We start from the raw sequence: 14,097 nt of genomic DNA on the forward strand, positions 1-14,097 counted from the left end.
TAGTTGATTTCATTTGTTGATACTACTTTTGGAAAGATAACTAAAAATAAGATCAAAACCTAGTACTTTTTGGCATGAAATTTATATACAGTAAGAATAACCAGTGCTGTTGTTATGAAAAAATAGTTTCTTCATAACTTAGGAAGTAAATCAGCAAACCAAACTAATAAAAATAAACAGAGGAGGTAGAAATATGATAAAAAGTTCTTTAATGGTAATAAATTCATAATCACAAGTGTTGATAAAACAATAATAACAGTATCAACTATTTGTCAAGCACATACAACATCACAGTCTCACCCATACACAATATTTGTGGCATTCAAAAGTTTGTCTGACTTTGTTTAGTATTTTTATAGATATTTGTAACAAACGTCTGAGCCTAAGAAAAGGCTTCACCCTCTCTCTCTCTCTCTCTCTGTGTGTGTGTGTGTGTGTGTGTGTGTGTGAGAGAGAGAGAGAGAGAGAGAGAACTTATATGTTTGTTTCTAGAAGTTAACAAATAATATATTTTGACCTAAATTGAATCAACTGCTGAACACCTCTGTAAGTTTCATTGATTCAGCAGTATCCTGACACATCAGCCCTGGTGGTGCAGTGGTTAAATGCCTGTACTGCAGCCACTCACTCACAAACCATAGGGTTGCGGGTTCAATAGTAGCAAAAAGGCTGAAGTTCAACTCAGGCTTGCATCCTTCTGAGGAGGTCGCTAAAATGAGTACCCAGATGGTTGGGGGCAATTAGCTTACACTTTGTAAATCGCTGAGGGAGTGCTTAAGTGCACTGATAAGCGGTATGGAAATGTACTTGCCATTGCTATTGCTGACACTTTCCCCTTGCCTTAAATTGGCCATTTAGGACAAAATGACAGTGTGTCAAGAACAAGAGCTGGACGCCCATGTTTGGAGTAAAACAGCCCACAACATTTATTAATAATACAACAGAACAACTATGACAGAGAGGGGAGAGCAGTTTGCTGAAGCATTTCCCCATCCAATTGAATGAAGCAGTATATAAATGAAGCTGTTTGTTTTGATTCACACATCAGGCTATACATGTACAGATTTATGAACAGAAAACCCCAGACAGATCAGACTAAAGGTTTACCACAGTACGTCTTGGTTTATAAGACTTAGGAGATGTGCAGTATATTGATTGGGTAGGTTTGGGGGTGGTAAATAGTCAGTTCATCATGGAGAGATATTTTCTGCCTTTAAGCAGACTGTCTTTTGAAGAAATCCTTAGACCCAGAAAACTGTCACCCTATTACACTTTTTGGACAAGTGCTTGAATGCTTGGTGTTTGGGAACATTAAATTGGGAACAAAAACAGTTCAGCTGGATTAATTTTAGCCTGGTTTCAGATAAGAGTGTGGTACTGTTGCCTTGACAGGTGGCTTACATTGGATGAAAGACAGGGAGAAGTCTACCATGCTGATCTATCATGCTATTGATCATGATATCTTGTTAGACGAGCTTTATAAAATGGGATTGGAAATACTATATTATGGTGGTTCCCTCTATAGGATCAGTTCCAAAAAATGATATGGGGGTGGTGGTGGATTTCTGCTTATCCTCATGGTTCTTAAGCATGAGGTGCCACAGGGTTTTATCCTATCTTTCATGCTCTACCTCTCCTTGTCACTGGAACTGAGGCTATACTGGTGCTGGGCTAGTGCCTAATTGTTGTAATGAACTGGACGAGGGCCCATAATCTGAAGCCAAGTCCTAATAAAATGGATTTGTGGTTCTCTGTTTTAGGAATTGGTGTGTGCCCTGGCTAGAACTGCACTCCTCTGAAGGAGCCAGCACATAGCTTGGGAGAGGGCCTTCTGTGCTGTTGCAAATGGGGGCGCCCGCCTCGGGGGCTGGCCCAGTTGCCGCCGGGGGACGTCCCCGCAGCGGGAACGGGTCCCTCCCAGTGAGCGGCCCCCAGCAGCCATGGCGCGGGGCTGCTCGAGCCGTGACTGGGAGGCGACCACAGGCGGGACTTCCGCCCACGCTGCTGGGACTACAGGTCCCAGCAGACATCGCGGGAGGAAGTGTCCGCTGATTGGGCGGCGTCAGCAGATGGCGCCGCCCGTGATTGGGAGAAAGGCCGGGAGGCGGGCTTTGCTGTCCATTCCAGGCCTCCCATTGGTTGGTGGGCCGATAAATGCCGGGGCGGGCGCCATTGCCAAAGGAGCTCACCCACCCACCCTCCCTATATGGGTTGGGCTATTGTCACAACTTTGTGGGGTGGTTGCATTGGTCTTGGATCTGGTGTGTGTGGTTTCCAGGGCTGCATAGCACTGAATCGGGAGTTCATCCGGACACGGGGGTGCTGCAAGCAAGGCGGTGTTGCCATTGCGGGGGCATCATCAACACAGCGTCCCCCGTTGGCAAGGGATAGTTATGTGGGATGCACATCTGCGGAGATGTGATCAATCGCTTGGGCGACCGTTGGAACAGGAGCGTAAAAGAAAAATCCCTTGCCATCCCGAAGCTTGGCCATGACCAAGCACTGGGAGTTCATCCACTCAGCACTGGGCTGATGCATGACAGATCCAGACCTCATGCATTGGAGCCAACCCTACCTTATGATTTTGATATACCTTTTGTTATGCTAATAAAGTTGTGGCCTTTCCTCCAATATGCGATGTCCTCTATTTGTCCGCGGCGGCATCCCTCTTAGGCAACTAGTTGTGGAGTGTTCTCTCTTTGGAGGCCCAACTGGTACTGACACTGATTTTATTCCAGCAATGAATTAAAACCTGAAGTTTTGATTAAAGCCTTTGAGATTAATGTTTTAATCCAAATCTGTATATGGTTTTAAATTTAATATGCTCTTTGTAATTTTACATTATTTTTCACTACTTCAAATTTTAAATTATTTGTTTAAAGTGATTTTACTAGATGCTGCCCAGAGGGTACAATATGAATATTTTAATATTTTTATTTATTAATTTTATTTAATAATTCAGTGTCCTATACCTAACAAAAGGACCGGTGACCTCACAAAGGATAGAGATATACTGTGGAAATATCTCTTTGTGTTGCAAATGGATGTTAAATTTCCTGGACTTTGAGAATCTCTCAGTAGCCACATGGTTAGAAGGTGGAGGCTTGCAGCCTGCAAGAAATACTCCTCAGTACCATCTGAACTGAGAACAAAACCAGCAAAATGCAGGCCTATGACTAATATTTTCATTTTTTTTTTCTCCTGTGTGGTTTTCAACACTTTGCCTGATAAAGAAGCCAGTGGAACTTCTAAAGCTTACAACATGTATATTGTGCTTTTTGGTTGGCCTGATAAAGGTATTACTGTTTGGTGGAATTTTGATGTTATTGGAAGCTATTAAGATGTTTCTTCACAAGATTTCTTTAGAGGGATTTTTCCTTTGTCTTCTTTTGAGATTGAGAGTCTGACTTGGCCAAGATCACCTAGTAGGTTTTCATGGCCGAGCGGGGATTCACACGCTGGTCTCCAGAGTTGTAGTCCAATACTCAAACGACTACATCACATATGTATATTATGAAAATATTCCTAAAACCCACCACAATCAAACAAAATTGATGACAACAGATTGAAATATTGTCCTTAAATACTGATGTCTCTGACAACTCTATGAGCAAAAAATAAGGGGTTCTCTCGTATTTCTCTCAAGCTTTTCAGCAGAACTTTTCAGGAGTGGTCATGCTGGCAATATTGTGGGGAGGTAAGAAGTGGAGCTAGGAACCTCAGTTCCCAAAAAGCAACTTTTAAAACCTCTGTGTTTTAGTGGCATAGCTCCTTAGGTTATGCAGAACCCCTGGACAATGACTCCAATACTGAGAAAAGTTTCATGAATATTATCCACTACTATGTTAACGAAGGCAGAGTAGATGGCAAGGAGACTGGAAACTTGTATGAATGGAAATACAGACTTGGAATCCACATCCCTCACCCGTTCGTGGGCGGCAAAGGGAGGGATTCAAAATGGGGCACGCACCATCATTCAAGCCAATGGGGCTTAAATATCAGCGATTTCCCATTTTCGTGGGGTGTGTGTATGCCCGGAACGTGAAAATTGGAGGGGGGCCCCCCGACTGTATTGACTTAATTAAGCATAGTTTACTGTTATCTAAATATCAGTAAGAGGTGCGGTGGTTTAATGGTTAAGACACCAATTCTGATGATTGGAAGATCAGTAGGCCGGCAGTTTGAGGCCTGAATGCTGCAGATAGGGTGAGTGCCTGTCACTACTCCCTAGCATTTCAAAAGCATGCAAATGCAAGTAGATAGATAGGTACCACCTGATTGGGAAGGTAACAACATTTGGTGCAGTCATGCTGGCCACATAACCACCACAGTCGGTTACCGTAGGTTATGACTAGACATTCATGTTAAGGACTATCTTTACCTTTGCTATTATGCCTAAAGTTTTTTTTTTCCTTTTTGTCCACAGTTTCCAAGTTCTGATCTCAACCTAAGAAGTGGTAGATCCTAATTATGGCTTGTTGAAGCTGGAGCTTCATAACTAATGGTCTAAAGCTGGCTTGTTTTAAAAGTTCAGTAAAGTTAACCACATCTTTTTGAGTTTGGATGATGAAAGGCACAGGTGTAAAACCTATGCCTAAGGTTTTCAGAAATCCTCTTTGTGGTCAAAGTGGCAATGAAGGAGGGAGCCTGGAAGCCAAAAGCTCTTTTGAGCTCATTTCCATCATGATGAACCATGGTTATCCATTATGTCCAAACGCAGGCATACTGTAATCTTTTATATCATTTTAATTGTTTCCGTGCCATTGAGAGATGCAAGAATAAATTTAGCACTGTTGTTGTGAATATGAACACATAGTAGATGCCAAAATGATGAATGCCCCTGCAATTCCTTTAACATAGTTTAATTTGCAGAAAACTATAGATGCACAAAAGAAATGCCCACAGGATTAGCCCAAAACAAAACAAAACAAAACAAAATGCCTCCAAAAAGCCCTCAGTAGAAAGACTCAAACTTTTCAATGTTTTGTAACTGAATGCTTTTTAAATAAATAAATAAATAAATAAATAAATAAATAAATAAATAAATAGTCTGCAATGAGTTTTACTTTTGCTTTGTAAAATCTGAGCATTTTGCACTTTGATGACTTCATTCATGACCTCTTAACAGTGAAAATTCTAATCTTGAACAGGCTTATACATATCGATAACAAAGGTAGTATTAAGGCTTTTTGGAGACTGTTTACATCAGAATTATGCAGTGTATATAAACTAAGACTGGGCATATAAGTATGTAAACATTATACAACAACGAACAATAATATGTACAATCTACTTAAACAGGGCCAGGAAAAGACTGACTGAGTGGGTAAAGGATGTGCTCAGTGCTTCTTTACAGCAAGGAGGGCCGATAGTCCAACGGCATTTTGGAATAACCTTATCCATCTGTCAGATAGAACACTTTGTGAACACCATTGCTCTATCTACTGGAAAGTACACATGCCAATGATGTGTGTATGTACTCTCCTTTTCCATTGTGCTAAAAGCCTCTGGTGAAACAGGATAATGCTATGAAGAGTCTTTTCTAAAGCATTTCATGTTTATGGCTGCTGCTGCATTGGTACAGAATGGCTTAGAGGACTGGACAGAAGGATAAGATATTTCTATGTTGTGATTGCACCAATTCCAGTCTTATTCCCTTGGTCATATGCTGTGGGACTATTCATGAGTCACTGAAATTCAGTGGGAAGGGATCATAAAACTTGTGGGTTTTTGTCCCATTTTCTCCTGTTTCCAGAAAAGCTATTGAGAAATCATGGTGTTCATTCATACTCACAGAAGTATATTCTTTTTCTATAGAAGAATATTCTTTTGCTATAGAACATACATATTAACTGGCATATTTTGTTTCCAGTAAAATCAAATTATAATCATTCATACTCTTTCCACTAAACATGCATTTTGCTAGTCATTCAAGAGGGTAATGGGGAAAATGACAGTCCATTACTAAGCCTTTTAGCACTTTTTCTCCTCTCAAGTTTTAGTCAGAGAATGAAGGAGGATTTTAAAAGATAGATTAGAAGGCATTCATAGTTTTGCTCATGCGAACCATGCAATTGTATTTTTAAAACTTTTTGATAGACTACTTTATTAAAATAATATCCCCTGAAGGCAAGCCCCACTAAAAGTCCAGTGTGCTTATATAATTTATACCCATTTTAGTGGGATTTCAGGAACAGGGTTTTCTTCTGAATTCTTTCCATAAAGGCAGTTGTTACAGGCAATAATGGTTTGTTTGTCACTCATCTCTTGTACTCCAACCATCTTGGTTTTGCATTTAGGAAATTACTCACTTAAGAATATAGGGGCTACAAATGACACTTTATTTTTCTTCCTATTTTAGTTTCAACATTACAGATGGCCACAGTACCAAAAATGTCAACAAGTCAATACCAGATTGCACAAAGAGGGAAATGGAAAGGAGCTGACAAGAAGGGAGGAGAACAGTTAACTAGCTATGGGATAATATTAGTTCTGCTTATTACTGCAAAAATTTGTGATGATTATTGATACTGATTCATTATTACTCAAAAAGAATCTCATGGTAGAAGTTTTATAGTGAAGGTTATTTTCCAACTATGTTTTCATAGCTCCTTTAATTTGAATATTGGATGAAGATAGTTATGATTTATTGTATATAAGTCTCAAAGTGAATAAGAGTGAGATTTAGTTTTCTTTGTTTGTTAGTATAAAAGAATTTACATGGGACTGCTAATTCAGATTAAGATTGACAGTCGGGTATGTCTAACATAAGGTTAAGATTCTGAAGATACTAATTAAGATGACACAAAGAGTTTGTGAAATGTAAATTGAGATTTAGGATTATCATAGTTACAGTTAAGAAAGTTAACTTGATGTGTATTTGGTTTGTATGTTTCATGTATTGTGTTTCATGTTTTCTCGATTTGTTAATAAAAAGAAAAGAAAAAAAAAGAATCTCATGGTGCATGACCCCAAGGGCCACCGAATTTAACCCTTTGCCATGCAGGAACATACTACATATGCTCAGGCAACCTCATAACCTGTAGATTTGTATCATAAAATAGGCTGGTTAAGAGAGGCAACAATTAAAATACCATTGTGTTGTGCTTCGAAAAACCTTAAGGCTGCACATCAACATTTTCATGAACAGGGGGAAAATCAATTATATGACTGATATAATGTATTATTAAAACGTCTGGTCTTGGCAAGTACAAGTGGTGTGTTGGATGTGCTACTGTCTTTATGTTGCAATAAAATATTTATTTGCTATTTTTGCCCCCCCTCCAGGAGTTTAAATCTTTTAATCACTGGCTTGAACCACATTCCTATAGCAATATTTAAAAGGACATTTCTTTAACAGTGCAATCCTATGCATGCCTACTCAGAAATAAGGGTCCCTGGATTCAATAGGATTTAAGTGTGCTTTTCAATAGCTGCCAGAATTGCTACTATTGGCCAATTTCCAAATCTAGGAATGAGAGCATCATATGTTTCTCTAGCATATTAGATTTCTTTAAAAAAAAAAAGGGAGGGGGGAGTGGAGGAAATAAACAATTTATCTTGCCTTTTTACTTACACATTGTGTTTACTTTAGAGATCTGTTCTAAAAAAAGCATTTCAGTGCTTTACATTATCAGTTGAATTCAGGATATAAAGCCACATGTTATCACCACTGACACGTATATTTTAAATATTTTCAGAAGCTGTCCACCTGCTGAGGTTAGCTTAAGCATTTTTTAAAAAAGGGAAACAAACATCGTTCAGTTTTTTTTTGTGGGAAGGACTTCTTATACAACACTTCTCTAGCATAATTTAAAAAGCAGTTAAGTACTGCCTTGGGCAACATAAATCAGATTTCCAGTATCTTCTAAACCCACCCTCTGGTATACAAATAGATTGTAGAAATGTATCTGAATGTACACACACAGAGAGCAGTAACCTATCAGAGCAGAATGGAGAATGTGTGTAAACCATTTTTTTACATTTAGATGAGATTATGGAGAATGCAAATGTACCAATATCTTAAACAAAGTATTTCTTTTATTGTCCTATCTATAAAGATAGTTTCCAACTGTAAAACAGTGTGGGGTGAGGCTTTTATATATATAGTATATTGCCCAGTTAATATGCACAGTGCCAAAACAGTGATTATGGATATTAACTGGGCAAGGTACATGTTGGCATCCTAATTTGTGGCATAACGTGAAGATAATTACAAATTGACTGGATAATATATGAAATTCTCTCTATATCCCTGTGTACATGTAATGTTCTTACTTCATTCCTGATTTTTTCCTTTTTGTTTATACTCAAATACCCCATACACATTAATACTAAGCATTACACTGGCAGCAGTGTTAATCACAACAAAGGTTTCTGCTTAAATTCAAAACTTGAAACCAGCCTGATTTCTCTCTAGAATACTTGGAGATGTTACATATAATTATAGGGTCAAATGGGCAGCCTTATGTCATATTCTTTCATAATCTGAAATGAGATGGAAGGCGGTAGAGTTTATTGGAATTAAAAGGACAGCATTTCAGCAGATTGGTCTTAAACTTGGCAGTGTTGGAGAAATAGGTCTGAGGATAGTTCATGCTGATGGTTCATATTGATCTTGAGGAATCAGCAATAAGGAATTGCTTATTTACTGGAGTTTAGTTACAGCAAATTTAGTTCCCTCCAGCTATTATCTCCTGACTCCTTCTGCTCCCAGCCATTGACATTGATTGTGTTAAACATTATTATACAAATTTTCCATTTGTATAACTTATTTCAAAAGTGATTTGTTGAGTTCGGTTGGGAGAAGATCTAGCATATACTTTGCCCCTATAAGAAAGTAAAGTCTTTGTCATTTTGCTTGAGAATTTCAGTTTTCATTTCATTTTAGGTTATGGTTCCCTTTAAGTTCTTTGTCTTGGGACGTTCAGTAGAAACAACTTTTGTCATTTAAGGTATAAGTGTAGAACAGAAAGAGGAAAGAATGGCAATATCTATGGCTGGTTATGAGGGAGACAGGAACGTAGGGGAGGAGGTCAGTTAAAGTGGGAATTTGGAAACATGAGTTGTGTGTGTGAAAGAGAGAAAGAAATAAGAGCACATGACCAGTCACATGAATTCTACTTCAAACACAGGTTATTTATTCTGTCTTTTTTGTTATACTGATAGGAGTGAAGGATATTTTCAATCTATGGACCAAACTGACTCTGGGTAAGCATACTGGAAACTAGACTGATTACCCAGAATTTGTAAACACATGCATCAACATGCAAGGCCAACAGTGGTGACCATAAAATTTCAAAGTCCAAGTTGAGGTAATGTCACTGTTAGACCAACCAAGAGTTTTGGGTGGAGGTGAGCAAATTGTTTGGGTTCAGTGGCCAATTTCTTCTCCCTCCCCATGGGCTGCACCTCCTGATAGCATTTCAAAATGCCATACACTGAAGGCTGTAGCCGAGCTAAAATGGTGGTGGGATGTGATGTTACATTATCTGGGGTATTTGGGGTTAGTGAGGGTTCTGTGGTGCGGTTTTCAGGGGCTTGTTACACTTTTTTGTATGCTTCAAAATCATCTAAAATAATGTCTATTTAGGGGATTCAAAAATATATGTGGAACTGGCAAGGAGCTTAAGAATCCACAGAACTGATATCTGGAGCCCACATGTGACTTGCAGGCTGTAGTATTGCCACCCTGTTTAAGAGGAATGGATTGATGGACAGATTTGAGTTTTTAACAGGCTTTTTAAAAATTCTCAAAATGGAGAACCAAATTGTTGGGGAGGCAGTCTATGGAAATAATTTGATAGTCTGCATGCCATTCCTCTGGTACCACCTGATGATGGCTATCGTTTCCTCTTCCTTTTCACTGCATTTTTTTTTACAAAGAAACTCTGGTGTTGAAAGTATGCACAAAGATTTGTGTGCCTTTTGATTGGCACTAATAAAAGTATTGCCATCACATTGAATTTGGAACATGCATAAAGAAACACACACACTTACACATAAAATGTTTGAATATTTGGTCTGCCAGATTCTCTTAACTTCCAGAAATTTGCCCCAGCTTGGCTTGCCCCAAGGAGAAAATATGTTTGAATTATACAGTGTATGACTTTTATTAGTTGGTGTGGGTATAGAGTTGGCTTGAACCCCAATTTTTCACCCACCCATTACCTGTTTACATGGTTCTACTGGCAACAGTAATGATCACACTGTTCATTCTCCTGTGCATCATTTCTCCAGATCCCCTTGTTACTGCCTACCTAGAAGAGTAGGCAGAGTGTGAAAAATAATAATGATGAGCAAACACTTCACCCTTGTTGATACTCTCATGAATTGTAAAAACACCCCCAAATTTGTACACTGAGAACAAGATGGGGGGGGGGGAGATTCCTTCAAATTTGTTATGAGCCTTCAAGTTGTTTCCAACTTAAGGTGACCCTAAGGTGAACAGGGTTTTCTTTGCAAGTTTCTTCAGAGGGTTTGTCATTTCCATTCTTTGAAGCTGAGAGAGAGTGACTGGCCCAAGTGGGCTTACATGGCCAAGACGGGATATGAACCCTGGGCTCCAGAGTCATAGGCCAATGCTCAAACCACTACATCAAATTAAAAGAAAGAAATAGTTGACAAAAACAACCTTCCTATTTTTCACCATTCATCTTGTGCTTTTCCCCAATCCCTATGGCTTTAATGTGGATCAGAGGAGGGGAAATGTGCAATGAGATGTACTTAAAGACCAAGCCTGCTATAAAAGAGTAAAATTCAACTCAGATACACCTTTCTTTGATATTACCTCATTTTGTCTGTGCAGATGCTTATGGTAGTTGTGTAGGTCTGATCCTTTTGTAGGCATCCCCCAAACTTTTGATAGAGGATGAAAAATATACAGATATTTTTCAGCCTTCTAAACCTTATCACAGATTTAGCCATTCCCAGTCCTGTGATAGCAACACCACAGGAATGCCACTGTATAGCAAATCTTATCAGATTCCCAACTTTCCACTGTTAGTATGTATACTGTGATTAGGAGACCAAAAACTTGTAAAAGCTGGAGCTGATTTGTGACTGATAGCAGTGTGGGTGGAGACAGAACAGAAAAATTGGAAATCAGGAAGGATGTACTTGTCAGATACAAAGTAAAGGTTCTGTAGCTAAAGAGAAAAAGGATGTTGCATTGTCTGAAGGACGTTATTGGTGAAATATTCATAAAATATTCTTATTGCAAATCTTGTGAATCTTGATCAGCCAAGTAAGGAAACATGTTAAATAAGTGGTGAATTGCCCAAGTTATCTGCCTTCCTCAGGCTTGCACACTAACTTCAGCATTTGCTACACACAATGGAATAAAATATTACAGAGATCTGTGCAGTCCCTATTGGTGCACTGCAAGGTTTCCTCAATATGGAAGAGGATGGTTGAGGAAAATCCACACAGAGAAGCAGCCAGCCACTGCAGGACTCTTCATTAGAGCATGTCAAGCAAACCTAGAGAAGTTCACATTTCCCCTTCTATATCCCTGGTTCTACCAGGAGAGACCAGCTAAAATGTCCTTTCTAAATGCATGCTTTTTAGTTAACATTAGGCCAACATCAGAGGTATTCCTCCTTCATACAGAACACGTTCACCTTTTCTTCTATACTTGACAAGGTACTACCAGTAATTGCCTATTTATTTCCCACTCTGGATTGTGCCACTTTAAACAAAATATATTTTTTCTCTAAAACACAAATGGTTTCCTCTGGAAAATACTATTCAACTCCTCCACATTAGATATCGAGATGCCATGTATTATACTTGTATTCTGTTCAAAAACTGAACTGTCAAATTAACTTCTCAACCTATGCAAGATTTCTGGTAATAATCTTCACTGTTAAGACCATGAAGTTAAAAAGTGGGTGGGGAGACTGCATATCTTCTGATCCCTGCTGTGTCTGATGACAAGACTTGGTAATTGAAATGGAGAGAAAACTGCCAGTGCAGAAGAAAGTAATCTGCATAAGTTTTGCTCAACTTGAGGGAAACTAATGGACATGCCACTCAAGCATCTTACCTTGTAAACTGTAGATTTCTCCTGCACTGTTCTGCCGAGTGATGTGATGCCAGTATGCACTGCGAGGAAGCGAAATTGACTTGGGTAATGTCATTGGTTCAGTCAAACTGGTCTGAAGCTGCAAAAATAAAGAAAACATGCTGAATCATGTTCCTCTGTCCATTTGCCCTACAAGCTTCAAGCTATCATTATCACTAGCAATGTCTTTAACTGGCATATTTTATTCTCAATTAACTAAACTGTACACAGCAGAAATGATCAGAGATGAAACTCAGGAAGACAAAACACTGATTTTTGAAGCTATATCTTTTTTCATTATAGTATCTACATTTGTCATAAGCATGCATTGCACTGTTATTACAATTATGTCTAGGTGACAACCTTGCAAAGAATGTAAATAAAAGTAATAGAAAATTATTTTACCAATCCATGCATTTACACAACATCAAGAGTGTAGCATGACTTTTCCTGATGGTTAGTTTCAAACTTGTGCAAGACTGGCTAGTAGTTCTTGATGATGTCAAGTCTCTTTTATTAAAGGCACTGAGCAGCAGAAGCTGCAGTACTACAAATGATGAAGAATGCTCACAGGATCAGTTTCAGATGTATATTGTGCAAAGATGTCAGAAAAGTGAATAAAACTGAAAGGAATCTTTAAAGTAAATGTGTGTACATAAGTGAAAAATTTCTATCATTTTACCATACCCTTTAGCCTCTTAAATCACAGCTGTCTGTTTGACACAGTGGCTTGCATCCAACATTTCAGATGAAAATCAGGAAACATGTGTCCAAGCCACGTTAAAGTGTAGTCAGGATGGCAAAGGTTATCAGTGTGGAAGAACACATAAACTAGGACAAGGTATAGCAGTTTGCATTTGGCTGAGCCTACTGGGAAGGACAAGATTCTACCCACTCTTCTCCTACTGAGTTTCCTGAATGCAAGCTACTTTTGCGCTTTGAACTCAGTTTTCAGTAATTTAAGTAAGTTGAGAACAAAACAGGCAAAGCAGAAGGAAGAGTGAGAAACCAAGACATTTAAAAAGCAGCTGAAAAAGTGAGGTGACAGAGGATTAATCATCCCTGCCTAATCAGAACAGTTGTAGAGTACGGAACACAGTAAGATATCCTTCCCCCGAGCCTTTCTATTATTACATTTTCCAACTAGATTCAAGTCCATTTTGTGAACAGAAGGGCACCCTTTGTTTGTCCACATCCATGACTTGAAATATGTCTCCGGTGAATACAGCTGGAGTTCTTAAAGAATTGCAAACAAACTTTCCAGTGAAATTCTCGGCAGGAACATTCTTGACAACTTCTTTATGCCAAGAAAATAAAAGCTTTTTCTTTTTCCCCTCTGCCCTCCCAACCAAGCTGAGGCGGATGTGGGAACAAGGATGAGCAAAGCTGGGAATCTGCTACTCTAAGAAGCAGTGTTCTGTGCAGAGTTCATGGGTTTGCAAGCAGCAATCTCATTAGGAGGTAATGATTCAGAAAAACAGCATTAATTCTCATGTGGCCCCTCTACTGCGGCTGCTGTGCGATGATTAAAGGACAACAGGGACATGGCAAAAAGGGACATACCGAACAGTACACTCCGTGCATCAAAACAAGGCCTCTACAAGTCCTCAGAAAGTACTAGATTATAAAGCTGTAACTGTTCCATGGAACTGCTGCCACTTTAGATATATTCTAGCTAATTTGGATTAGGGATGAAAAGATCATTTATCTGATTATACAAGCAAGTGCTGTAAACAAGATTTATTGCAGAACGCCTCACATTTGAACACATTTATGTCTTTGACAGATATCATTTACAACTATGTCAGATAATTGTTTTAGAAAATACTGATCATCCAATGAGGAAATGTCTGTTTTTAAAATTGTCTTCACACTCACATGTCTCCATTCCATTGGTAACTGATGGAAATTTTAATGTATGCCAAATAACTGGATAAACCAGTGAAGACAAATAACTTCCTCTGCATCACACTTATCAGATGTTTCACTGCAAAATATTAGTGATGATATGATTATTTAAGTAACATTAAGCC

At 38.8% G+C, this 14,097-nt stretch overlaps 1 protein-coding gene across 2 annotated transcripts in view; it reads right to left on the bottom strand.

Annotated features, from left to right (window-relative positions):
• DOK6 (docking protein 6) overlaps window positions 1-14,097 on the bottom strand; it is a 268,564-nt gene that overhangs the window by 41,321 nt on the left and 213,146 nt on the right. For both annotated transcript variants that reach the window (XM_089516957.1, XM_089516956.1), the window contains exon 7: window positions 12,047-12,164. In XM_089516957.1, the coding sequence (XP_089373083.1) occupies window positions 12,047-12,164 (118 nt within the window). The remainder of the gene's footprint in view (window positions 1-12,046; window positions 12,165-14,097) is intronic.

Source organism: Sceloporus occidentalis, unplaced genomic scaffold (assembly GCF_023333645.1).
Source record: "Sceloporus occidentalis isolate IW3139 unplaced genomic scaffold, rSceOcc1.0.p SCAF_3, whole genome shotgun sequence".
Lineage (NCBI taxonomy): Eukaryota > Metazoa > Chordata > Lepidosauria > Squamata > Phrynosomatidae > Sceloporus > Sceloporus occidentalis.